The following is a 27,556-nucleotide window of genomic DNA, read 5'->3' as shown; positions in this document are numbered from 1 at the left end:
CCTTTCCCAAAAACATGCGAAGGGAGGGGGGGGGTGTTCACAGTCTAATGGTAGTGACCTAGCATTCTTGTTTCTGTCATTTCATTAGGTAGTGGGCTCAGGCATGGAGCCATTTAATAGTAACGAGGTGCTCCATTGATGGATGTCGCTCTTAGCAGTGGAGAGCCCATCTGCAATCTCTAATGGCCACAGCAATTTCTGAAATCCACCAATTTAGAGCGCAAAACTGCTAAGGTCATTAGCACCAGTATCACAACATAAGAAAAAACAAATACTAAAAAAACCTGAAGGGAAAAAGGCAAAAACCCAATCTAGCAACTTTGAAAGAGTAGCAGCTAAGGACAAGGTTGACCTTAGGGAAAATTTCTCAAAACACCGTTGAGTTGGCAGATGTCCACGTGAGGGGGCTGAGAGGGTGAAGTGAGGGGAGGGGGGGATCAAATTTCCTTCGACATGCTGCTGTGGCAAATAAAAAGCAAGACGCGATCGACAGAAAGCATATCATCTGCTAAAAATCCGACAAAATAGAGGCAAACATAGACATAATTGTTAACAGTCAAAAAATGGGCAACAGATCAGAAAGTGGCACAACGTCAAAGGATGAGAGTAGTATGCACAGAGGGGGGCACGGTTCACGGTTGCCACTTAATAAATGGTGGTGACTCGTGACTAAACCAAGTTTCCTATACGCACTCAGAATAAAATGACCCCCCTCGCAGCGTGAGGGCCGAGAGTAAGTTGATCACGTTATTGGGAGATGTTTAATGTCCCGGGGGTTTGTTATCCTGGAGAAAAGATCATTGTGCACTCCAAAGAGATACTACATGCTGACAGAGAGCAACACAAACATCAACCAAGGGAATGGAATAACTAGAAGGATGAGGGAAGAGAGCTGCAGCCTTTGCAGAAGCATTAGCAGCCTCATTCTCTGGCATGCCAATGTTACCAGGTACCCACTGCAACATCATGTTGGCTCACCCCACAGTAAGCGAATGGAGGCATTCTTGAATCTGTTTTACTATAGGATGGACTGAGTACAGTGTACAAAGGCTCTAAAGAGCACTGAAAGAATCTGAACAGATGATACAGTTTGAAGGCCGTTTCGCTGGCTGTACTGGGTGGCCAGATAAAGCGTAAAGAGCTCTGCAGTAAAAATCGAGCACTGGTCAAGAAGCCAAAATTGAAAATGATCACCACCAAGCACAGAAGCACATGCAACACCATGACCAATCTTGGAACTGTCGGTGTAGACAAAGACAATGTCCCGAAGCCATGTATGAAGTGCAAGAAACTCACTGCGACACATCAGGCCAGTAGTGCCCTTAGGAAGCGAAGAGTACAAAATGAACAAGGTGAATTGTGTTAAGATAACGTAAGGTAGACAGATGGGATGAATATACGATACATCCACAATCCAGTTTTGAATGGACAAGTGGCCTGTATAAACAGATTAGGATGGTCCGATCCACTTCCAACGAGGCACCGCATAAAACATGTATAATACTGAGGGAGCAAGTACAACAAGCTGCCAGGTAAGACACTTGGGAAGACCAACTGAGTTACTATCAAACATGAGTCCCAAGAATTTCATTTTGTTGATGAATGGAAGAAGGAATGGGCCGAGATGTAGGGACAGGGGAAGAAACTCCCAGCACCGCCAGAAGCTCAGACACACGGTCTTGTCAGAGGAAAAGCGGAAGTCATTGTTGATGCTCCATGGGTAAAGATGATCAAGACATCACTGAAGACAGATTTGTTGAGAGCTACAGTAGATTCAAGGACATCAATGAAAAGAGAGCCTGAGACACCTGGTAGGAGACAATCCATAATATGGTTAATGGCTGTGGCAAATAAGACGACACAGCACAGAACCCTGAGGTACCTAGTTCTCTTCCACAAAAGTGTCCGACAGAGCGCACATGTACCTCAAAAACACAGTCTTTTAAAAATTCATGGATAAAACGGGGGCAGGTGACCCTGTAAGCCCCACTTGTACATGATACAAAGGATAACCATCCTCCAGCAGGTGTCATGTGCCTTCTCCAAATCAAAAACCACAGAAACAGTTTGGCGCTTCCGCAAAAAAATTTTATGATGTGAGTTGACAAGGTGATGAGACGATCAACTGCAGAGTGATGTCTACAGAATCCACATTGGCCGTTAGTGAGGAGATGCCGAGACTCGAGCCACCACACCAGCCAACCATTAATCGTACATTCCATCACCTTGCAGATGCTACTGGTGAGGGAAACTGGGCAGTAGCTGGAAGGAAGGTATTTGTCATTACCAGGCTTGTATGGGAATGACTATGGCCTAATGTTAGCGACCAGGGAAAGGGCCATCTGTCCGAATGTGGTTGTATGTCTGGAGGAGAAAGTGTAAGCCCTCAGGAGATAGGCGTTGCAACGTCAGAATGTGAATGGCGTCCAGTCCTGGAGCGAATGACCGAGATGAAGAGAGTGCATATTTGATTTGTTTGTTGTGTTTCAGGGTGCAAAAAAAACAACTGGGGTCATATGCACCCAAGTCAAAACTATAGAACACAAACACAGAGATAAGGGAAACGACTATGTGTCAGTCCCAATGAACAGAATAGGAGACAGCTAAAAAAAGGCACATGGAGAAAGGGCTAAAAAACACCACACAAAAATAGAGCTCCAAAAATTAAATGGCCTTCGCCATATGGCTTCGGTGGATAAACAATAAAACGCGGTCGACAGCCCACGTGTGATTCGCTAAAACGGCTGATAAATCAGATGACAAACCCAAGCTGGAACATAAATTGGTAAAAAAAGGGCATTCCAGCAGGAAATGGCGGACAGTTAAAAGTTGGGGGCAATGCGTACAAAGTGATGTGGGAGCGCCACTGAGCAAATGACGATGGCTAAAAAGGTAGTGCCCTATACACAGCCGAGTAAAATTAATCTCCTCCCGGTGAGAGGGCCAAGGGGAGGTCATCCAAGGCACTGGGAGAGGCTTAACAAGCCGAAGCTTATTCCCATGAAGGGAGGACCATTGGCGATGCCAAAGGGACACCACACCTGACAGGCGGCAATGCAGAGATCATCGGAGGAAAGAGAGGTACTCGCAGGCTGAGCTACAAGGACTGCAGCCTTGGCAGCAGCATCAGCAGCCTTGTTTCCTGGCGGAATGACATGACCAGGGACCCACAGAAACATGACACTGGCTCCACCAAGGGTGAGTACGTGACAGTTTTCCTGGACCTGTGTACAGTGCAAAGAGACTTTGGAAGGCGTTGAGTGAGTCTGAGCAGAGGACACAATTGGGAAGGCTGTGTCGCCGGATGTACTCTGTGGCCTGATACAAGGCAAAAGGCTCAGCTGTAAATACTGAGGAGTGTGCCAGAAGCCGATATCAAAACACACAGGTGCCAACGACAAAGGCACAGCCGACTTCACAATCAGTCTGAGAGTCATCAGTGTACACAAAGGTACTATCGCTAAGTTCCACGCGAGGATCTTGAAACTGAAGGCGATAGACCGAGGATGGAGTAGTGTCCTTAGGAAGCGAATGAGCCGCTTCACGAAGCCAAGGTGGTGAAGGGTTCACACCCACTGGGAAAGTTGCAGGTAACGTGTGAAGGCGATAGACCGAGGATGGAGTAGTGTCCTTAGGAAGCGAATGAGCCGCTTCACGAAGCCAAGGTGGTGAAGGGTTCACACCCACTGGGAAAGTTGCAGGTAACGTGAAGTTAAACCGCCATAGCAAGTGGCGTAAGCGGACTCCAGGAGGTAACAGAGAAGAGGGACGAGTCCCATACTGATGATCTAAGGAATCATCAAAGAAGGAGGCATAGGAAGTGTGGCCACGCATGGCAGGCAAAGGGCATGCATACCTGTTGAGTAGAAATCACGGTGATAGGATAGTGATAGTTCAGACTCTCAACCGGGCTGGTGTAAAAGGCGTTCTCCCAGCCATGATGATGGATAGTGTGAGACGGTGTAAAAGGGGTGGCCATGCAGATGCATAAACAAAGCACCCATAGTCTAGTTTCGAATGGACAAGGGAACTGTACAAAAATAAGAGGGTGGTTCAATCGGCACCCCAAGAAGTAGCATTGAGGACACATACGACATTGAGGGACTGCGTACATCGGGCTACCAGGTAAAACACATGGGAAGACCAAGAGAGTTTCCTATCGAGCATGAGCCCCAGGAATTTCGTAATGTCAACGAACGGAAGGCCCAAGATGTAGAGATGGTGGGAGGAACCATTTGCACCGCCAGAAATTCATACAGACAGTTTTGTCAGTGGAAAAGCAAAAGCCATTGGCAATGCTCCAGGAGTGAAGACGATCAAGACAGTGCTGAAGACGTCGCTCAGTGAAACAGGTCCGTGGAGAACTGCAATAGATGGTAAAACCATCGACAAAAAGGGAGCCGGAGACACCTGGCGGGAGACAGGCCATTATAGGGTTAATGGTGATAGCAAAGAGGACAATGCTCAGGATGGAACCCTGAGGCACACCATTTTCCTGGATAAAGGTGCCCGACAAGGCAGAACCCACACACACCTTGAAAACTCGGTCTTGTAAAAATGCCCGAAGAAAACATGGCATGCACCCATGGAAGCCCCACATGCAGTTGTCATAGGCCTTCTCCAAATCTGAAAACATGGCCACAGTCTGGTATTTCCGCAGAAAACCATTCATGACATGGGTGGACAAAGTAATGAGGTGGTCAACTGCAGAACGGCACGCTCGAAATCCACACTGTGCATTCGTGAGTAAATGGTGAGACTTGAGCCACCACACCAGATGGGCAACAATCATACGTTCCACCACCTTGCAAATTCAGCTGGCTAGAAAGATGGGGCGATAGCTAGAAGGAAGGTTTTTGTCCTTACCGGGCTTAGGTATCGGTATGACTGTTGCTTCACGCCAGCGTCCAGGAAATGGGCCCTCAGCCCAGATGCGGTTGTATGTGTTAAGCAAAAAGTGCTTGCCCACAAGAGAGAGGTGCTGCAATGTCTGAATGTGGACAGTGTCTGGTCCTGGGGCAGAGGACCAGGATGAACTAAGAGCACGATCTAGCTCCGTCATAGTGAAGGTGGCATTGTAGTACTCATGATTCGGAGAAGAGAAGGGTATCACCCGAGCCGCCTCCACTCGTTTCCAATGGGGAATGGATCTTGGTTCCAGAGAGCCGTCGGAGGTTAGCCCACATGACAGAGGAAGGTGTGGAACTGTTAAAAGAATGAAACCCAACTAGCTCTTTTGCTACCCTGAAGAACTCAACGACACTATGCATGCACCTGTTTATAATGAATGCAGTTTTCCAGCATAGGGTGGCAGCTAAAAACGCAGAGAGCATGTGTCCGTGCACGAATTGCATCGCAGCATGCCTCAGTCCACCAAGGGACTGGAACACAATGTGGTAATAAGGAAGTGCACGGAATGGAACGTTCTGCGACAGTAAGGATAACATTGGTGAAATAGTACACCTGGTCATCACAATTGGGGAAATCTTGTTCTTTGAAGGTCGCCAAGGTGGAGTAAAGCTGCCAGTCAGCCTTAGCAAGCTGCCATTTGGGCATGCATGTTGATGGGGTAGGTTCGTTGGTTTTTTGGGGGAAGAGACCAAACAGCGAGGTCATCGGTCTCATCGGATTAGGGAAGGAAGTCGGCCGTGCCCTTTTAGAGGAACCATCCCGGCATTTGCCTGGAGCGATTTAGGGAAATCACGGAAAACCTAAATCAGGATGGCCGGACGCGGGATTGAACCGTCGTCCTCCCGAATGCGAGTCCAGTGGATGGGGTAGGAGTCAGGAGACGGAGAGCATACGGGAAATGGTCACTCGAGTAGGTGCCAGAAAGAATGGACCACTCAAGACAATGGGCAAGCTGAACAGCGCAAAAGGATAGGTCCAAATGGGAATAGGTGTGCGAGGAGTCAGAAAGGAAAGTGGGTGTTCCAGTGTTAAGGCAGACGAGATGGAGTTGGTTAAGAAGGTCAGCCATGAGGGCACCACTCTGGCAGGTCCTGGGAGAACCCCAAAGGAGATGATGCGCATTAAAGTCACCGAATAGCAAAAACGAGGGAGGCAGCTGCCCGATAAGCTGAAGGAAGTCTGCTCTGGGGACATCGAAGGATGGGGGTACATAAATGTTACAGAGGGAGAAAGTCATGTGGGGAAGGAAAAGACGAATGGCAACAGCTTGAAGACGGATAGTCAGGGAGATGGGTTGGCTATGAAGGTCATCCCGTATGAGCAGCATGACGCCCCCATGAGATGGGATGCCGACCTCAGGGGGAAGGTAAAAACGAATCGGGAAGTAATGTGAAACCTCAAAGTGGTCTTGAGGGCGCAAATTCCTTTCCTGAAGGCAGAGTACAAGGGGATGCTGTGATGCTAGAAGCAGCCACAAATCCTCTTCGTGGGATGGAAGGCCGTGAACATTCCATTGGGGGTCAGTCATGAGGAGGAAGAGATGTAGGGGTGTCAACTCGGCGGCCCCCGAGTGACAGCCGGTGGACAGTCACTACTACAGGGCACAGAAGCAAGAGGATCCTGTTCCGTGGGGTCCACAGAAGCATCGGCATGCTTGTGTGGTCAGTCTGTGGAGCCTGACGCCGAAAAACGGTTGGTGGTGCATACCGGTGAGACAGAGGCTCGCCGGGCCAAGTGACCACGTGGCAACACAGTCGAGCAGGATCTTCGGGTTGGTGAAGGAGAAGACCGTTTGTCTTTAGCGGACTTCTTCGAGCCCTTCTGGTTAGAGGAAGACTTGGGTGTTGTTTGGCTGGAGGGATGGAGGAAGTCTTCTCGGGAGTACTACTCCTGTCCTTTCCTGCCTGCCGGTTGTGTAGTGGGTAGCTTTGCCCCTTGAGGTGAAAGTTTGACAGTTTGGTGCACAGCGGGACGGTGATGCTACCTTCACACTGGGTGAATTCACAACCCCAGAGCCAAATTTGAGGTCACATGTCTGCGTGGCCATGTCCTTCATGGAGCGGTGCATGTTTGAGCTCCCTCATAGTAAGCAGTATTGTAGCACACACTATTCTGGGAGGGGAAAGATATCGTCCTTGTCTCCACGGCCCGTGCCAGAACGAGGAAGGCAGGATGGTAGTGGGTGGAACTCACAATGTCTGCAAAATATCGGTCCTAAGTGTTGGAGATATCAAGAGGGTCTACAATAACATTGTTCACTGTGGTTCGACCAGGAAACGAAAAGAACCGCTCTACCTGAAAGCCAACAGAAATTACCCCAAACAACAAAAGAGCTCTGAAGAAAAACTAGCTTCCCTGTACCTGAAAATGTGGAGAAACTGTGAACATAGCTGTTTATAATGGGTACTGCTTGCCATTGTGGGATGGCGTTTAAAAATTCGAAGAGTTCAACTCCACATGCAAACTGCCTGGGATGCCTCAGTTCAGGGGGCATGTCGTTGCAAGGAAGAGGTGCGTGCTATGGAACACTCTGTGACAGTTAAGATAGCGTTTGTAAGGTATTCTACCTGGTCATTAATGCAGGGGAAATGATGTTCATCAAAAGTGGCCAGGTTTCCAAAGTTGACTGGCAACTCCACTCCTTAGTAGAGCTGCCAGTCAACTTTGGAAACCTGTCAGTTGGTTGGATGCACAGATGGGACAGGCATTACCAAATGAATGACACAAGGTTGTGTTGGAGGGAACGAACCACCCGTGATGACGAGCAAGTTGGTCGGTTGGTTTGGAGAGTAATGCGAATAAACTACAAGGTTAGCAGCCTCTTTTTCCAGATTAAAATCATATCCCAAAATAATCCTATCACCAGAAACCTGGAGAAGGAACAAAATGCCTAAAACTGTGTGTAACCAAACTGAAATAAAAAACAAAAGTAGCAAGCCAAAATTGAAAACATTAACTCAAAGGGAAAAGCAGTAGATGGTGTTCAAATAATAATAGCGGACGGCCTGGGCTGGCCGATCCAGAGAATAAAAAAGGATGAGCCAGTCACTCTGTAACACACTAGAAACTCCAGCCTAAACACGCAAGAAAAGAGAAATACAGATGGTGAAAAGACAAACACCAAGTCCCACAGACAGCACCAGAAGGCGTAGGGAAGAGTTGAAATGAAGGTAGAAAGAGGGCCTGGGAGATAAGGCCAGGCGCCCACCCTTAGAATGAGTGATTCAAACGCCTCCCACTTGAATAAAACTTCAAACTAGATCAGCTGTGGTGGCATTGTCACCAAACACCATGGGTAGTGTGCCAGGGAGGTTAAAAGACGGCCTCAGGATGGCTAGACAGGGACAGCCCAGAGCCAGCTATGGACTACTGAACGTAATTTTCTGGGGGTGGTATGGGTGTGCCATTCGGTATTCCAGATCTTGAAAACTTTATGGCGTAATACCGATCGGAGAACAGTTTCCGGTGTACCGATGTCCAGAGTCAGTTTAACGGTAGCCCGTTTAGCCACCCTGTTAGCAAGCTCATCTCCCGGGATTCCGACATGACTCGAGATATGAAGGCCACCAAATGTCCAAGTGGTTCAGGGAAATAAACGGACTCCTGGAGAGTCATTACAAAAGGATGGCATGGGTAGTACTAGTAGGCTGTTTAAGGAGTCACTACAGAAGAGGAAGGACTCACCAGCACAAGAGAGGATATGCTCAAAAGTGTGAGAGATGGCTACTAACTTTGCAGTGAAAACACTGTAGCCATCTGGCAGGAGTGCTGTTCAGTATGTCCACCATGTGCATCAGCGAAGCCTGCAGGACTATTTACCATCAAACCATCAGTGCAGACTACACCTGAGGCCTGGAATGCGCCAAGAATACAGAAGAATTGGCAGTGGAGGGCTTCAGAATGAACTGAGTCTTTTGGGCCTTGTGATAGGTCTAGACGAAGCTGTGGCCGAGGTATGGACCATGGAGGTGTGTGTGAGTGGACCTGGAGGAGAGGTGGTAGAAGGAAAGATTCGAGTTCAGTGAGAAAGAAAGAGACATGGATTGCAACTGACGACAAGCAAGCTGAGCAGTATAGATTGAAAGGTCCAAGTGGGAAAAGGAGAATGAGGAACAGGAAAGAAATGGGGGTGCACCTGTGTTCAAACAGATTAGATTGATCTGCTTGAAGATATCTGCTAGGAGAGAGCCTCTCTGACAGGGGCATGGAGAGACCAAATGGGATGGTGGACACTGAAGATGTCGAGCAGCAAAAAGGGAGGAGGAAATTCAGCAATAAGTTTCAAAATGTCTGCCCTGGTGGCAGCAGAAAACAAGTGTGCATAGACGTTGCAAAGATAGAACGTGAAACCAGGAAGGGAAAGATGGACAGCAACAGCTTGAAGCTGTGTGAGGAAGGAAATGATGTGACTATAGACATCGTCTCGAGAGAACAACACGATTCCCCCATAAACTGGCATCAAAACAGACTGAAGCGAAGTGTGGGACGTGAAAGCGATCATGAGAGCATTATTGTTTCCTGGTGGCAAAAAACAACTGGACACTATGATTACTAGAGGAGCTGCATGTAATTCAACCTTAGTCAATCCAACATCGCAAATGTTCCAGTGGAGAATAACCTGATGAGATACAGTAGATGGCTGCCAGAATTCGAATGTGTACAACGACCAGGTTCAGAGGCTGGAGGATCCTGGTCTATTCGCCTTCGGTTGGCCAGCGGATGGTTGATGGCGATGCGTCCTGGTGACGCAAATGTCGGCCAGGTGAGGGGATCACATGGTGACACCATTGAAGAAGAATACCAAGGTGAAGAAGGGAAAGATCATTTGCCTTTATCTGACTGCTAAGAACTTTGGTGTTTGTCAGGCACAGACCCAGACGTTGGCTGGCTAGATGTCCACAATCATCACAAGAATACTCCATTTTGGATTTCCGTGCTTCTGTTTGCAAGGCATGTGATTTCGATGGAGCAGGCGACGGTTTGTTGGCATGGTGTGCATCAATAGCAGGTGAAGAGGAGAGTGTGATCTTGGAGCTGGACAATTTCATACATGTGGCACTAAACTGGAAGTCTCAAGTCTGCGAAGCCATGTCCTTTGTAGGTCAAGTTGTAGCAAGAACTGTAATATAATTGCCAGAGACTGATGTACAAGGTTTGCAACTATCCCAACATTTTCCAAGCAATGTGCGTAGGACCCTTTTCCTTCACCTTCGCCTTCACATTTCCTTCACGACTCTCTCACGAGGTAGATCGGACAGTAACGGGAGGTAGCACCATGATCACCCTTGCACCTGATACAGTGAGGGGAAGAAGGTGGACACACACCCTCATGAGCGTCCCTGCTGCAAGTTATCCATTTGGTTGCATTTTTACAATATTCACAGGTGTGGTTGTAGATCTAACATTCATAGTAACGCGTGGGATTCGAGATATGTGGTCTGACAATAATAGCTTCATAGCCAGATTTAATTTTTGATGGAAGTACTACATCATCAAATGTGAGGAACAGAGTGCAGGTCGATACTGATTCTTTATCAACGTGGTGAACTGCAGTCACTCCCTTGTCAGACAGCTTGTTTTCTCAGCCTTGGACACACCATCAAGCTGCCGGCTGTACAGGACTCCACTGGAGGAATTCAGTGTGTTGTGATTCTACTTTAACAGGACAGCTGTGGAGAAGTGTTGCATTAAGCAGTTTCTGTGCTTGGAAAGCACTATCTGTCTCCAAAATCAAGGTCCCATTACGCAACTGAGAGCTGGACTTCACTGGACCAGCAATAAAATCTACACACTTCCGAATAACAAATCAATTAACTGTCATGAAATTGTGACTTTCTTCCATGCATGACACCACAAGGTATCAGAGTCTAACTGGGCGAGGTGTCAATTCTTTCATCTCAACCTATTTACACTTTTGAGATGAGGAACTCATCACAGAGAAATCCCCCATGATTGCCTATGTCTTCGATGGTGTGCTCCTTCCTGCTCTTCCTCTCAAGGGGGGACTCACCCGCCTTAAGTGATGATCCACACCTCTGGTCACACCACCTGGACTCCACACAGAGGGACCAATTGGCATAGGCGAAGGTACCTGCTCAGGCAATCATACCTCCTTGGGTCTGGCATTTACCAGGGGGTACGTATGAGCCACACTTGTTGACCTGGCACAGAGATTACACATTACCCAGCCACTTTTCACGCACCAAACGCACGAGCCGGCCTTCAGGAATGCACATGGAGGAAGAAGAAGGAAAAGACAAAAAGAGAGCTTCAAACACCAAAGAAGAGGAAGGGTAAGAAAAGGTAGGACAGGGAAAGTAGATGGATGGACAGGACAAATCCATACACAGTTTTACCAAGAACTTTGGTTTCCAGAAGAAGGCATACAACATGGTCCCCAAGGTAGAGGAAAAGAATAGCAAGGAGATAGACATGCAGCATAGAAAGGGAAATAGCACTGCAAAGGCTGGGGCCCCTTGGTAGCCAAGCATGCACTCACCAAAGAGTGGTGAGCTCTATAGGGGGGGGGGGGGGGGGGGGGAATCCCGTGATTGCTAAGTCTGCTGCCAAAAGAATGGCAGTAGTTGTGCTGTGGATGGGGACGCAATGATATCTCCACATGGCGGGCTGTGAAGGGCGACGGCAGAGGCGAAGGCATCCCAGTCAGTATTGTTGAGAGCCCATCTGGGTGGAGGAAGAGACAGGTCAATGTAAAATCATCACTGTCACAGAGGTCATCATAGACTCACCATTCGATGGAGGGGAGGAGACCAAGGCTGCAAATGGAAAGATCAATGACCAAATAAGATCCATATGCCACACTGAAGTGTGTGGGGACACTGGTCTTCAAGAGACAAAGACCAAGTTTGCAGACAAAGTTTCAATGGCTTCACCGCAGCCAGTTCCACCACACGATGGGCTGCTGGCATCAAAGTCATCCAAATTGAGGAAGGATGGGGGTAGCTGGAAAATCGGTGCAGGCCACACTTTCTGAGGCACTTAAGCATCGGGAGGGAGATTTACGAGGTGCATTCAAGTTCTAAGGCCTCGAATGAGAACTGTTTTAAATACTTAAAATGGCGACGTTTTCCTTACTTGAACAGCGTGCAATCATTCGTTTTCTGAATTTGCGTGGTGTGAAACCAATTGAAATTCATCGACAGTTGAAGGAGACATGTGGTGATGGAGTTATGGATGTGTCGAAAGTGCGTTCGTGGGTGCGACAGTTTAATGAAGTCAGAACATCGTGTGACAACAAACCGAAACAACCTCGGGCTCGCGCAAACCGGTCTGACGACATGATCGAGAAAGTGGAGAGAATTGTTTTGGGGGATCGCCGAATGACTGTTGAACAGATCGCCTCCAGAGTTGGCATTTCTGTGGGTTCTGTGCACACAATCCTGCATGACGACCTGAAAATGCGAAAAGTGTCATCCAGGTGGGTGCCACAAATGCTGACGGACGACCACATGGCTGCCCGTGTGGCATGTTGGCAAGCAATGTTGACGCGCAACAACAGCATGATTGGGACTTTCTTTTCGTCGGTTGTGGCAATGGATGAGACGTGGATGCCATTTTTCAATCCAGAAACAAAGCGCCAGTCAGCTCAATGGAAGCACACAGGTTCACCGCCACCAAAAAAATTTCTGGTAACCGCCAGTGCTGAAAAAATGATGGTGTCCACATTCTGGGACAGCGATGGCGTAATCCTTACCCACTGCGTTCCAAAGGGCACTACGGTAACAGGTGCATCCTACGAAAATATTTTGAAGAACAAATTACTTCCTGCACTGCAACAAAAACGTCCGGGAAGGGCTGCGCGTGTCCTGTTTCACCAAGACAATGCACCCGCACAACGAGCTAACGTTACGCAACAGTATCTTCGTGATAACAACTTTGAAGTGATTCCTCATGCTCCCTACTCACCTGACCTGGCTCCTAGTGACTTTTGGCTTTTTCCAACAATTAAAGACACTCTCCGTGGCCACACATTCACCAGCCGTGCTGCTATTGCCTCAGCGATTTTCCAGTGGTCAAAACAGACTCCTAAAGAAGCCTTCGCCGCTGCCATGGAATCATGGCATCAGCGTTGTGAAAAATGTGTACGTCTGCAGGGCGATTATGTCGAGAAGTAATGCCAGTTTCATCGATTTCGGGTGAGTAGTTAATTAGAAAAAAAATCGGAGGCCTTAGAACTTGAATGCACCTCGTATATTACAGACTGTAAAATCCACATAAGTCCTCACACAAACAGCCACAGCTTCCAAAGTCACACCAAGTAACATGTTTGCTGCAGACAGAGTCCAGAACGTACACACAAAATCTGCCCTATGCTATCATAGATAGCTTGAGTCTTAAAATATCCTGATATGTGCCAAAGGTAGGAGTTTGCAATGCTGGGAACTAATTTTCCTGGGCAGCAATGCAGAAAGCAAGAGAAAAGCATAAGAGCCATTGTAGCTCAGCCAGATGGTGGAAAAACCGCTACAATTCCACTGGAGTATCACTTTATCAGTAACCTGTGGGGGCATGAAGCTACCAAGGAGGCAGCTAATGCCCCATGGTTGCCTGCCAGAACTGGTTCTGAGGATATAGCATCAATACACATTGGTTCTGAAGCAGGTTATTTGGGGGTTACAGATGGCGCAGGGCCATCAGGACCTCCACCTCAGGTACAGTTGATACATGGGATCTGTGGCCTGGGACCATATGGGCCTCCTCCTTTGAGGTCTTCTTCATGTCCCTCTTCTCCTTGGGCACTTTTGAGGTTCGCGAGAGCTCACCCGCCCTAGCCTAACGGGTAGGAGGAGGAATGCGAAGCCCTACGACCAGTAGCCTGTGAGTTCTTCCACCACTGGCTGGTATCCAGTTGCAGAGCAACAGAATCCTGGGAGATGGGCTCCCTGAACGTCTCCTCCTGGTGAGACACAATGGAGGAGGGTGTACTTTCTCCAGCTGGGGCTTGGTTGGCTGGCTGGTTTAAAGGCGTGAGAAGGGACCAAACTACGAGGTCATCGGTCCCTTGTTCCTAATAATACAATGCCACAAGTGTGAGAATAAAACGGACGAAACATATAACACAAAACAGAAAGAAAGTAAAACATGAAAGCGGATTACAGTGGATGGCCAACCATGAGAATAAAAAGGGGAAGCCAGCCACTCTGCAACACATTAAAACCTCCACCCTAAAAGCACTAGGGTGCAGGACACGGAGGGACAAAGGCCATGCGCTAAAACCTACATAGAAGTATAAAACCCACTCTCACGGATGAATAGTAAAACTAAAGCTGCTGTGGAGGCATTGTCACCCAACACCGAAGGCAGGGTGCTGGGAAAGTGATAAGTCTGCCGCAGAGCGGCTAAAAGTGGGCAGTCCAGCACGAGGTGGACGATTGCCATTGGGAGCCACAGATACACTGCGGTGGATCCTCGCGACGGTGTAGGTAATCATGCGTTAGCCACATATGGCCAATGTGGAGCTGGCAGATGACAACTGATTCCCTGCGAGAGGCTTGCATGGAAGACTTCCACACATTCATAGTCTCCTTAATGACACACAGTTTGTTGTGCGTGCTGTTATGCCATTCCGTCTCCCAAAGCCGGAAAACCCTGCGGTGTAAGACAGAACACAGGTCAGCTTCACAGATGCCTTTCTCCAGAAGCAGTTTCTGCATCGCCTGTTTGGCCAGCCTGTCGGCAAGTTCGTTGCCGGAGATTCCTACGTGTCCTGGGGTCCACACAAACACCACGCAACAGCGGGACTGTTCCAGGACATAGATGGACTCCTGAATGGACGCTACCAGAGGGTGGCGGGGGTAGCACTGGTTAATAGCTTGTATGCTGCTCAATGAGTCAGTACACAGGAGAAATGACTCGCAAGAGCATGAGCATTGGATATGGCCGCCAGCTCTGCAGTAAAAACACTGCAGCCAACTGGGAAGGAGTGCTGCTCAACATGTCCTCCATGAACATACGCGAAGCCTACGTGAGCATCAGCCGTCCGTGTAAACCACTTCAGAGCCCCAGAACTCATCAAGAATTGAGAGGAAGTGACAGTGAAGAGCGGCGGGGTTAACGGAGTCCTTAGGGCCATGGAAAAAGTCCAGACGAAGCTGCATCCGTGACGTACACCATGGAGGCATATGTGAATGGACCACAAGTAGAGGTGGTAAAGGGAAGGACTCCAGTTCGGAGAGAAGGGACTGCACACAAACTGCAATCGTTAGCCCCGATCTGGGCCGCCGATGCGGGAGATGGACTGCCGGAGGCAGGAAAAGGAGACGGTATAATTCAAATGCTCAGGGGAACTATGAATGTGTGCTGCGTAACTAGTGAGCAGCTGCACACGTCTGATCTGCAGAGGAGAGACACCAGCCTCTACCAGTACTGGACTCGTCCTAGAAGCTCCTATAGCTAATTGAACCCCACAGTGGTGCACAGGGTCGGGTAAATGCAATGCTGAAGGCGCTGCTGAACCATAAACCACACTCCCATAGTCAATTCGGGATTGGACATAGGCTCGGTAGAGCTGCAGCAGTGTACAGCGATCTGCACCCCAATTGCAACGGAGGGCATTTAGGTGCTGCCAGCACTTCTGCTTAAGCTGATGAAGATGATGGAGCCAGGTCAATCGAGCATCGAAAACCAGTCCTAGGAATCGATACAGCTGAAAACTGAAAGCCGTGGGCTAGAGCCCATGACTGCGCCTTGTGGATGGCTCCCTAGAGGTGCCGCTCAGCAACCACAGTACTGGAGCAGCAGTACAAAATGCAGAAGTTTTCTGCATACAGAGGAGGTGAGACGGAGAGCCCAACAGCTGCTGCTAGACCGTTAATGGCCACTAAAAATAGACACACACTCAATACAGAGCCCTGAGGGACTCTGTTCTTCTGGATATGTATGGAACTATGGGAGTCACTAACTTGGACACGGAAAGTACCAAGCGACAGGAAGTTTTGGATAAAACCCGGGAGTGGTCGTCGGAGACCCCACTCATACAATGTGGCAAGGATATGACGACGTCAAGTCGTGTCGTATGCTTTACGTAAGTCAAGAAAGACAGCAACCAGGTGCTGCCATCTGGAAAAGGCTGTTCAGATGGCAGACTCAATGGACACAAGATTATCAGTGGTAGAGCGACCCTGGCAGAAGCCACCCTGACATGGAGCCAGCAAACCACGTGACTCCAGGACCCAACCCAACCGCCGACACATCATATGTTCCAGCAGCTTACAAAGAACGTTGGTGAGGCTGATAGTTATCCACATCAAGTGGGTTTTTACCGGGTTTGAGCACTGGAATGATGGTGCTCTCCCACCATTGCAACGGAAAGACGCCACCACACCAGATCCGGTTGAAGATGACGAGAAGATGTCGCTTGTAGTCAGATGTGAGATGTTTAATCATCTGGCTGTGGATGCAATCAGGCCCAGGAGCTGTGTCGGGGCAATGTGCAAGGGCACTGAGGAGCTCCCACTCTGAAAATGAGGTGTTATAGGATTCACTGCAGCGTGAACTGAATGAGAGGGCGTTCCCTTCCAGCCGCCGTTTGAGTGTGCGAAAGGCTGGGGAGTAATTCTCCGATGTAGAGGCTGGAGGAAAGTGCTCAGCAATCGCTTTTGCGTCGGTACCTAACTCGCCATTTATGGTAACACCGGGGGCAGCTGTTGCAGCCTGGTACCTGAAAAGACATTTGATCTTTGCCCAGACTTGGGAAGGTGACGTGTGGCACCCAATGGTGGAGACGTATTTCTCCCAACACTCCTCCTTTCGTTGTTTGATAAGGTAGCGAACACGGGCACGGAGCCGTTTAAAGGCTATGAGGTGCTCCAGGGAAGGGTGTCGCTTATGCCGCTGTAAAGCTCGCCGACACTCCTTAATTGCTTCAGCGACCACCAAGGGACTGCCTTACGCCTCGGGCACCCTAAAGAGCAAGCGATTGCATTTCTGCCACAGAAACAATTGTTCTAGTCACCTGTGCAACCATCACATTGATGTTACCGTATGGAGGGGGGGGAGGGGGGGCGGATTCAGCGGTGACAGCAGAGGTGAAAGTTCCCCAGTCCGCCTTGTTCAAAGCCCATCTAGGCAGGTGTCCGAGTGCCTGACACTGGGGCAGTGATTGGAAGATGGGGAAGTGGTCACTACACCAGAAGTCGCCATGTGCTCTCCAGTGGATAGATGGGAGAAGTCCTGGGCTGCAAATTGATAAATCAATGGCAGAGTAACTACGTGTGGCGGCCCCAGTATTTAAGAGGCAGAGGTCAAATTGCGACAGTAAGGTTTCGACATCTCTGCATCGGCCAGTAAGCATGGTACCAACTCACAAGGGGTTATGGGCATTAAAATCTCCCAGAAGTAGGAAAGGTTTAGGGAGTTGATCAATCAGTGCAGCTAATACATTCAGGGGTACTGCAGCATCTGGAGGAAGATATACATTGCAGACAGTTATTTCCTGCATCATCCTTATTCTGACAGCCACAGCTTCATGAAGGGTTTGAAGGGAGACATGTTCACTACAGACTGAGTTTAGGACATAAACGCAAACTCCACCTGACACTCGATTGTAGTCGCTACGGTTCCTGTAATATCCCTTATAGCCGCGGAGGGCAGGGGGTCCGCATTGCTGGGAACCAGGTTTCCTGGAGGGCAATGCAGATAACAGCTTTACAGTAGCCGTAGCTCAGCCAGGTGGTGGAAAAAACCGCCTCAATTCCACTGGAGGATGACATTGAAGACTGGGGAGGCATGGAACATTCAATGAGGCAGTTTACACCTCAGAGTCACCTGCTGCCACCGATTTATTGCCTGAGCAGTCTATATCCATTGTGTCTGAAGGTCTGGTGAGATCGAGGTCCTCAGCGGACTCATCTTCTCCACTCCATCCTCAGTCGCAGAGCTTGTAGGTAACGGTGGTGTGGGTGTCACCGCTATTTCCTTGGTCTTAGGGGTTTTCTTTTTGGATTTCTCTTACTGCTCCCTGGGTTTCCCTGGCTGGGAGGACTTCACTGGCTCAGTCTCTGGGACTGAGGATGGGTGTGAAGCCGTACAACCAGCTGCTTTTGGGCTCTTCAGCCACTGGCGGGTGTCGTCTTTCCCACATGAAGAAACCTGCTAGCGAGAGAAGCCGAAGAAGACTTACACTTCTCCGGCTTAGAACTGGGGATGGATGTTCCCAATGGTTGGGGAGGGAGGGGGGGGGGCGGTTGCTCATGAAGTAGGTGGTGCAAGAGCAAAAGGGAGGGAAATGCCCTCACTATCAAGGGGGCAGGCGTAGTCCCCCGGCTCTGAGAGGTGACCTGGGTTGGTGGAGCTGATGGTGCCAGAACTGTTGTAGCAGTGGCGTAAGACAATGTCATACGCACAGGATGTAGGTGTTCAAATTTTCTCTTAGCCTCAGTGTATGTCAGTCTGTCCAGGGTCTTGTACTCCACGATTTTCCTTTCTTTCTGCGATAGATACACTGGGGATACACCATCACCTTGACATTTTCAGGCTCAGAGCCCCCTTCTAATGCCAAGGTTAAGGCTCCACTGTCAACAGTATCATACTTTGCCCCCTACTGGACATGACAGACAAATGCACACCCTGTCGTTCCAAATTGGAATGCAACCCAGAGCTGGTTCTGGGTTGGGGTTGGGTTGGTTTGGGGAGGAGACCAAACTGCGAGGTCATTGGTCTCATTGGATTAGGGAAGGATAGGGAAGGCAGTCGGCTGTGCCCTTTCAAAAGAACCATCCTGGCATTTGCCTGAAGCAATTTATGGAAATCATGGAAAACCTAAATCAGGATGGCCGGACGTGGGATTGAACCGTCGTCCTGCCGAATGCGAGTCCAGTGTGCTAACCACTGCGCGCACCTCGCTAGATAGGACCGTAACCCATCATTAGTCTGCAAAAGGAGGTCAAGGTGGAAGGTGATACCCTGTACCATATTGAGACTGTTATAGGGGGTGATAGTTAACAGTAATGTTACCCAGCTTGTCAAAGGCCTTCGACAGAGCAGGAGATGCTGTTTTAATCAGAACTGAACCACTTTTCATTTTCAAAATCACTGCTACTAGCCCAGATCTGTCCTCAGGGCGTTCAACAAAGAATATGGCTTTGTGGGCAAAAAGGAATCCCCATCGGTCCTAGAACGTACCAGCTATTGTGGGCAGTATGCCTAACCTTGTTTATTGGCCCTACATTGCTCCCAAAAACATAGCCAGGGAAGGAAACATTATGAGGTCATACCTCTCCACACTGTAGTAATCCAGTCCTTCAGAAGAGACTGTCAAGGCCATGTGGCCGCCAGTGAAAGGAAGTTTGAGCCGTCTCATCTGCAAGTAATCTGCCTTGGGCTACCCACTCTGAATGGGGGTTCTCATGGGTGCCACCCATCCACAGCAATGGCTATGGCTATGTGGTCAGTTAACCATTGCCTAGAATCCCCATGCTCCAGCCACAATGGGCACATATCCTTGGCATCATATGTCCGAAGTATGCAGTGCAGATGCCAACAGTATGATCCCCACATGATCAGGGGGCTACTGCCTTGCAGGTATTTGACAATCCCCTATCAAAGAGGAGGCTACCATATTGGGTTTGGGGTGTATTACTTTTGAAAGAAAGAAAGAAAGAGTGCAGAGACAGAAATGCATAAAAGGTGAAATGTACACTACGCTAGGTGACCTTCCCCCTGCGATGCGTGCTTCTGTAAAATTTGGAAGAGGAAGGGTATGTCAAACCCAACAATGTGGACCATGCAGTGAAGGATGAAAAATTGAATAAAGTGCCAGGAGGGAGGGAGGGAGGGAGGGAGGGAGGGAGGGAGGGAGAGAGAGAGAGAGAGAGAGAGAGAGAGAGAGAACAAGTGTCCAATATCAAACCAAATCCAAGAATGGTTATCATCAAGAAGATCATCCAACAGAAAGGCAGAGGGGAAAGAAAAATAGTCAAAGGAGGGACTTGCAGCTTGGAAAGAGAAGCAACAATGCAAGGGCTGGGGCCATGTTTTGGCCAAGAACATAGTCAGAAAAGAACAGCGAGCTCCCTGGGGAGATTGTGTGAGAAATAAGGACCGTATTTATGGCCCACAAGTAATCTGCGTTCAACAGTCACGACTTGCATATGGCTTCCAAGCTGACTGAAATGAGTCTTCACTAGTGAAACATCAACAACAGAGCATGAAAGACCATAATTTACGGACAAGAAACATGACAATATATTCTGTTGTATACATGAACAATTCACAACAACGAGTTATGTTTCTTGCAAACTCCCTTCTCTTTACAATGTCATACAATATCTTTCTTAACATTAAGTATGCGCTGGAACACACCAGTAGTGGAGTACTACACTACATTCTGCTTCCAAGATTCTGGGGACCTTGTGGGATAAGCTCCAACAAGAGGGGTTGGAAATTCAGACGGGAAGGACAGCCAAAAGTTTAACATTAACACCACTAGTGGTGGAGTACCAGTTCGGTTGCATCAGTACGGTGGAGGAAATCTGCCAACCTTATGAAAAGGACCCCACTGACTTTTTTTATGTAATATAGGAACCACCCCATCTGAATGCAGGTACAAACAAACAAACAAAAACACACACACACACACACACACACACACACACACACACACACACACACACCTCTACTCTGTGCAGCTATAATGTGCCTGTGCCACCTGACTACATTGTGTCGACACTGCAGTTCATTGGGGGGGGGGGGGAGGGGGGAAAGCTTGTGTAAGGTGGAAGGATTAGGGAAGGGTGACGACATCTGGGAGAGAGAGACAACTGGTACACAGGATAGGGAAATAGCATCAGTGGTTTGTCATGGCAACTGCCAGGTGAAGCTGTGTGCAGTGCACAGTGACATGGAGAAGTGGACTGGGGGAAAGTGAGAATACAGAGGAAAGGAAAATGCAGAGAAGAGTGTGTGGGTTTAGGATGATTGAAATTAGGATCCTGGGGATGGATGGTAGCAGGTACGAACATGTCGGGAAGAATACAGTTGGCAATGGTCGTGAAGCAGCCATTGAAATCCAACATGTTGCAAGCAGCAGCATCATCTGCTATTGTGTGGCCAATTCTGCTCTCGGCTAGTTTGGCAGTGACCATTCACAGGTGGTTAGTTGTCATGCTTGTATAAAGTGCTGTGCACAAATTACAACAGAGCTGATATATGATATGACTGATTTAATAGGTGAACATATCTATACACAACCCTAACCCTCCAACCACCACAAAGGAACAAAGCCCCTCCATTGCCCAATACCATCCTGAACTGGAACAACAGAATCATATGCTTCACTGTGCCTGGAAATATGAAACACTGAACCCACAACCCTTCTTACCCATTCCAAAGTGGTATTCCTCTGCTCACTCAACCTATGTATCTTCCTAATCAATTCTATCGCAACACCCACTCCTAACCCTTTGCCACTTGGGTCATGCTCCTATGGAAGATCCAGGTAAAGGTCTGCCTGATACACCCATCCCGCACATCAAACTCTAGTCCAGTCACAAGCTTATCCTATTCTACAAGAGATGTGATGGCAAAAACATCAAATACCAACTTTGCTGTAATTTCTGTACAGCATTTTAAGTGGGCATGATCAACTATGTCCATCAATTCCAATGCCCCAACCCACAATCACCTCCATCCCTTCACCACGATTCACACCCTGCTTGTTGTCTACTCGCAGCCTTCTCTCAGCAGTTTCCCTTTAACCTCTGTTCTATCTTGCCCTCCGAAACGACTCCTCTATGCCTATGTGTGTTGTGCACAATCCCTTACTTGTGGCCAGAATGAGCCAGTAGTCCACATTCCTGTCCCATGCACCTGCTGCCTGCCTCTCCCGCCCAGAAGTCAGCCACCCCTCTGTAAACCTCCCTACCATTCCTGACCTCCTGCCTTCCATCGTCCATTCCACTCTACAAATCCCCATTTGAGATGCAGTGTCAGTGTGGTCAGCTAGCACAATGTACTGTCCACATAAACTAAGTGAACAATCTACACAGCAGCTGATGTGAGTGATCACAAAGGCATTTCCCATTTATGGTCACTCCCACCAATCACTATATGCCGAGTGTGTGTCAACTTAGTTTACCGAACAGTAGTTGTACAGAGGTGTGTGTGTGTGTGTGTGTGTGTGTGTGTGTGTGAGAGAGAGAGAGAGAGAGAGAGAGAGAGAGAGAGAGAGCGGGCGCACACTTGTTTGGGGCTCTCTCTAAACTATACTTTAATGTACCCAAGAGAGAATACTGCCATTTTATCTCGCATATTTGGTTGGTTGGTTGGTTGGTTTTGGGGTTTGATGGGGGCTAAACATCAACGTCGTCAGTCCCCTGTTCCAAACTGATATACTTGCAAAAGGCCTATACAGTAAAAGCGTAACCTCTGCACTCAGAGGGAGAGGACACCAAGGGGTACAGAGCGAAAATGAACACCGCAATAACACAAAACAGAGGACCTTAAAAGGAGCAGACCAAATAGCTGACTAGACTACAGTGTTTGACGGATCCGGTAAAAGGTCAACCACTCAACTACAAACGAAGAACCTCCAGCTGGAAAGTGTTGATAGAGGTACCAACACAACTTGTTACCATAAAAGACACTATTTTGGTATCCATGTCACAATTAAAAGTCGCTGGAGTGGGTGTAGCCTGAGAAATCATGCGAGAGCGCCCACACTAGAGCGAGTGATAAAACCCAGCTGTACTGATAAAACGTAAAAATGAGTCAGCTATAGAGGCATCGTCACCTAGAATTAAAGGAAGTGCAGCTGGTAAATTAAAGGACTGCCGCAAGGGGGCTAAAAGGGGGCAGTCCATCAGAAGATGGACCACTGTCAGCCCTGCATCACAGCGACACTTGGGCAGGTTCTCAAGATGAAGGAGATGGCTGTGGGTCAACCGCGTATGTCCAATTCGGAGTCCCTACGCATGTCCCTCAAGGATGAGTTCCATATGGCCGTGGATGACTTGACAATGCGGAGCTTATTTGGCGTGTTTAAGACAGACCATTCAGAGCTGCAAACATCGCGGACCTTGGGATGTAGGGCTGACCGGAGGTCTCTTTCCACGAGACCAAGCTCCTGGGGTGGCGAAGTGGTGGCCTGTTTGGCCAACCGATTGACACATTCGTTTCCTGGAAAGCCGATGTGGCTCGGGGTCCACACAAACATCGCTGAACGACCACACTTGGCGAGAGCAAAAACAGCATCTTTAATACCGTGCACCAAAGGTCCCGAGAAAAACACTGATCGAGTGCTTGCAATCCACTCAGGGAGTCACTGCATATGACAAATGACTCCCCAGGGAAGGAGGAAAGGTGAGCAAGTGCATGATAAAGGGCAACCAGCTCCGCAGTGAAAACACTGCTCCCACAAGGCAGGGAATGCTGCTCAATGTAGTCACCGTGGATGAAAGCAAACCCAGTGCGTCCATCAACCACATAACCATCGGCGTAGACTAAATCTGCAACGCAAAACGAGGCAAGAAGAGCCAGGAATTGTTGACGAAGACTGGCAGGTGGAACGGAGGACTTGGGAGTCGCAGGACCAATCCAAGCAAAGCCGCAAGCGAGGGAGGGACCAAGGAGGGGTAGAAGAGGAGGGCCGGAAGGATGGAGGAAGGGGAAAGGACTCGAGTGACGAGAGACAGGAACGAACGTGGACTGCGATCAGGAGACCCGACCTAGGCCGCTGTCGTGGGGAGGGGAGTGCAGAAGATGGAAAAAGGAGCCTGCGGTTTGGGTGGTCGGGCGAGGCATGGACGCGGGCGATATATGACACAAGCAACTGTTGTCGGTAGAATCTTAGGGGAGGGATTCCAGCTTCTACAAGAAGGCTAGTCACCGGACTAGTGCAGAAGGCACCTGTCGCCAGTCTGATGCCACAATGGAGAATCGGGTTGAGGATCTGAAACGTTGAAGGTGCTGCCGAGTCGTACACTATGATCCCGTAGTCGAGACGGGACTGGACTAAGGCCTTATAGAGCTGTAGGAGGGTTGTTCGTGCAGCCCCCCAAACGGTGTGGCTGAGGCAGTGAAGGATGTTGAGGTGAGGTGCCACCAGCACCGTTGTTTAAGCTCGTGAAGATGCAATGTCCAAGTGAGCTGAGCATCAAACAGCATGCCAAGGAATCGATGCGTCTCCTCAATACAAAGGAGTTCATTGGTGAGGTAGAGCTCTGGATGGAGGTGGACCGTTCGATGACGACATAAATGCATCACTCGGGTCTTAGAGGCAGAGAACTGAAAACTATGGTTGGACGCCCCAAAAACGTGCCTTACGGATAGCTCCCTGCAGCCGCCATTCAGCGACACTGATGCTTGGGGAACTGTAATAAAGACAAAAGTCATCAGCATGTAGAGAGGAACAGACCGATGAGCCCACCACAGCTGCAAGACCGTTAATCGCCACAAAAAAGAGGGGAACCCTGAGAACCGAGCCCTGCGGAACACCGTTCTCCTGAATATGAGCAGAGCTAAAATAAGTGCCAACTCTAACCCGAAAGGAGCGATTGGAGAGAAAATTCTGTAGAAAAATCGGAAATGGACCCCGTGAACCCCATTCGTGAAGCGTAACAAGGATATGATGGTGCCACGTGGTATCTTACGCCTTCCGAAGATCAAAGAAAACAGCAACTAGATGTTCTCGCCGAGTAAAAGCTGTACGAATAGCTGACTCAAGCGAAACTAAACTGTCGATCACTGAGCTGCCCTGACGGAAGCCCCCCTGTTGCTGTGTTCGTTCTTTCCATGTGTTATATGAGATTGGAATAATAGAGAATTGTGAAGGTGGTTCAATGAACCCTCTGCCAGGCACTTAAATGTGATTTGCGGAGTATCCATGTAGATGTAGATGATCAGTAACAAAGTACAGTAACGCGGACTGCTGCCATTGATGTGCAGAGCTCGTACCCTCCATGATTCCCTTATGCTCTGCCTCTGGAAATGTCTTCCTAAGTGACGTGGTCTATAGCATGTAAACAACCACACTACTGTGCTTATACACACAAAGCAACCTAACAAATAGTGTCACATTACCATCATACTTTTTTTTAATGATTTTTTCCACCCCCTTTATTAGTCTTAACTAATTCTGGACAAACAATTTAGGTTACTTTATCCAGAATGTGAACCTTACTGAAATGGATGACAGTCATTACCATATAATTCATCTTCTTCAACAGCAAAACTATTGGAATGTAGAATTCTGTGCTATACAATGGTATACCAAACACAAGTGATCATTTCATTAATTACAGTCAGGCTGAAATAGACTACCACAACCACTTACTTAAATACGTTAAGAAAATTTATCAGCCTGCAATAAGAAACAGGAAATGTTCAACACTGCTTCCAACTGGATACATGTAATCTTTTAGCTTGAACTTATGGAAAAAATGCCATTCAGAATATGATTCATAACGAAAATATTGCCTAAATGGGCAATGGGTAGAAGACACTGCCACACCCCATCCATCCCCAGCTGCAGCTCTGTTTGCAGTAACAGATGGATCTGTAATGAAGTCAATGCTTAAGTTACACTAGAAAGTAACAGTCTGGATGTGAGTTGGCAAAGCCAACAAATGGGATTACAAAATAAACACTGTGCCAACAGATCAATCTGTAGTGCAGTCTGAACCCTAATTGTATTTTCCTTGATACTGACTCCACAATTCTTTCTAAATTGCTAAACTTGCAAGGTAAAGTAAAAAATAATGAATTATACATTTCAGACACCTGAAGGGATCACTTAATTATGAAAATTACTGAGGGTGTTGCCCATGTGGCAACTCTTACTGACGCAGAAATAAGTATTTTACCAATGAAAAATTCATAAAAAAAAATGTTGCAATATATAAAGGCCATCAACAATGCCATTTGGCAATGTGTGTCAAAACTGCTTGTGGGCAGCTTACACAACATTTTTGTGATCACTGGCACAAAGAACACAGTACCGTGCATAACTCAAAAGGAAGAGAAACACTGCAATGTCAGGTTGGAGAAATACACAAACTGGATCCCATCATTGACAAAACTAATATAACCATTACTTTCAGAGCAATAAATGTCAGTTTGACAAAGAATATGATTCAAGCGAAATTTAGACTGTAGCAAAGAACACCAGATTAATGCAAAAGGTATATAAACCTACTGCAATAGTCCGAGACCAGCAGTTGGATGAATTATGGTATTTTTGCAGTCTTACAGCTGTTGCATCAATGATTCTTCCATAAATTAATGTCCAAATGCAACAACGCAATATTATGCCAGTGTTCCACCCTACATCACATCTAAAATTAGAAAGTATTACCAATAAAGGGATACAAAATGAATTTCATCACTGTTACAGGTTCATGACTGCAGTTAATTACTGGGTGGATTACACAATTGTCGAAATTAAAGTTTCAAAGCGAATACTCCAGTATTTCATACACGGTGAACAAATTGATTAACCCTCAAGAATGCACTGTCACTGACTCTGCGAGGCATTCGAAACAATATTTTTATACACAAAGATCACTGGGAAACAGTCGACCATCGGATCGTCGGCGTGTATGTGTGCACTAAAAGCATGCGTTGCACAAAACAGAACACAAAACACAACAGCACAATCCGCATCTCCCAGGATAGCACAATAATCATTCAGTCGGATCATACCTTCTGCGGAAAGACGTTCCGCAAGAAATGTCGCATCCGCATATGCGTAGTGATCTAGGCAATGCCATATAGCAGCCTGAAACAAAAAAATTAGGTATTAATCTAGAACGCGAAAACAAAAACAACGTAACCCAATTTTCATTATTAGACAATGAATGTCAAATTCAATGTTTCACTTACTTATCTACCTCGACAGACAATTGCTAATAACTATTATTTACATACAAATACCGAATGAATAACTATATATAAAAAAACAAACATATTAAATGCAACTGGTAATCCATGCATCATTTTGTCTACCTGTACTGGTTCTTGAATGTACATCTCCCGGAATGAAGACTGAATTGGTGCCTTACTTGTATACGGGGTTACGTTTGTTTTATCAAGCAAGACACCTAAGATTATTTAATTGTACATTATTTCCTAATAACGACTTCCATATTAAAGATTTACACAGATGGCACTGCCAGCACAGTTAATACACTAATGGTTTAAAATCTATCGAAACATAGTTATCGACAATCGAACGATACACGCAAAGTTACTAAACTTTTCAGTCGCAAAGCTCACCACAAAGAAGATTACCTTCCACCTAGCGAATTATGCAAAGATCTTAAAACCTAAATTGTAAAATGTAAAGGGACCCTCAAACGTTCCATATTATTGTCAAACCGTCAATATATTGACCGTCTGAGGGTGTATATTGACATATTGTCAGTAATAACAGTTCTGATGGCCGGCCCTCAAAATATTCTCAGTATGTCAATACAAACTCAACATATGAGGTCACGTGTTGACGTTTGCCCAACTTCCTCCACTCGTCGTTAGTGTCCACTGGTTATCTTCGCGTAGAACATACCTCAGACTCAATTTTTCAAGTAGTCTTTTAACACAAAACACTTTTAATAGGCCTCTACAAAGGTAATAAGTACACATGGAGTTTACACTTCATCTTGCACACTCTTATAGGTTGTAGACGAGACTT

General features: G+C 47.6%; 1 protein-coding gene across 1 annotated transcript in view; it reads right to left on the bottom strand.

Moving 5' to 3' along the window:
- The window catches only part of LOC126253296 (cell division cycle protein 27 homolog), a 209,982-nt gene extending 182,928 nt beyond the window's left edge, over window positions 1–27,054 (bottom strand). Inside the window, exons 1-2 of the mRNA XM_049954526.1 lie at window positions 26,872–27,054; window positions 26,569–26,644 (exon numbers count right to left, since the gene is read on the bottom strand). Coding sequence (XP_049810483.1) covers window positions 26,569–26,644; window positions 26,872–26,895 — 100 coding nt within the window. The 5' untranslated portion in view covers window positions 26,896–27,054. The remainder of the gene's footprint in view (window positions 1–26,568; window positions 26,645–26,871) is intronic.
- Window positions 27,055–27,556: the final 502 nt, after the last annotated feature.

The sequence above is a fragment of the Schistocerca nitens genome, chromosome 4 (genome assembly GCF_023898315.1).
Source record: "Schistocerca nitens isolate TAMUIC-IGC-003100 chromosome 4, iqSchNite1.1, whole genome shotgun sequence".
Taxonomy (NCBI): Eukaryota; Metazoa; Arthropoda; class Insecta; order Orthoptera; family Acrididae; genus Schistocerca; species Schistocerca nitens.
The sequence above is the reverse complement of the archived record's forward strand: the minus strand, read 5'-3'. Positions and strand labels throughout refer to the sequence as shown.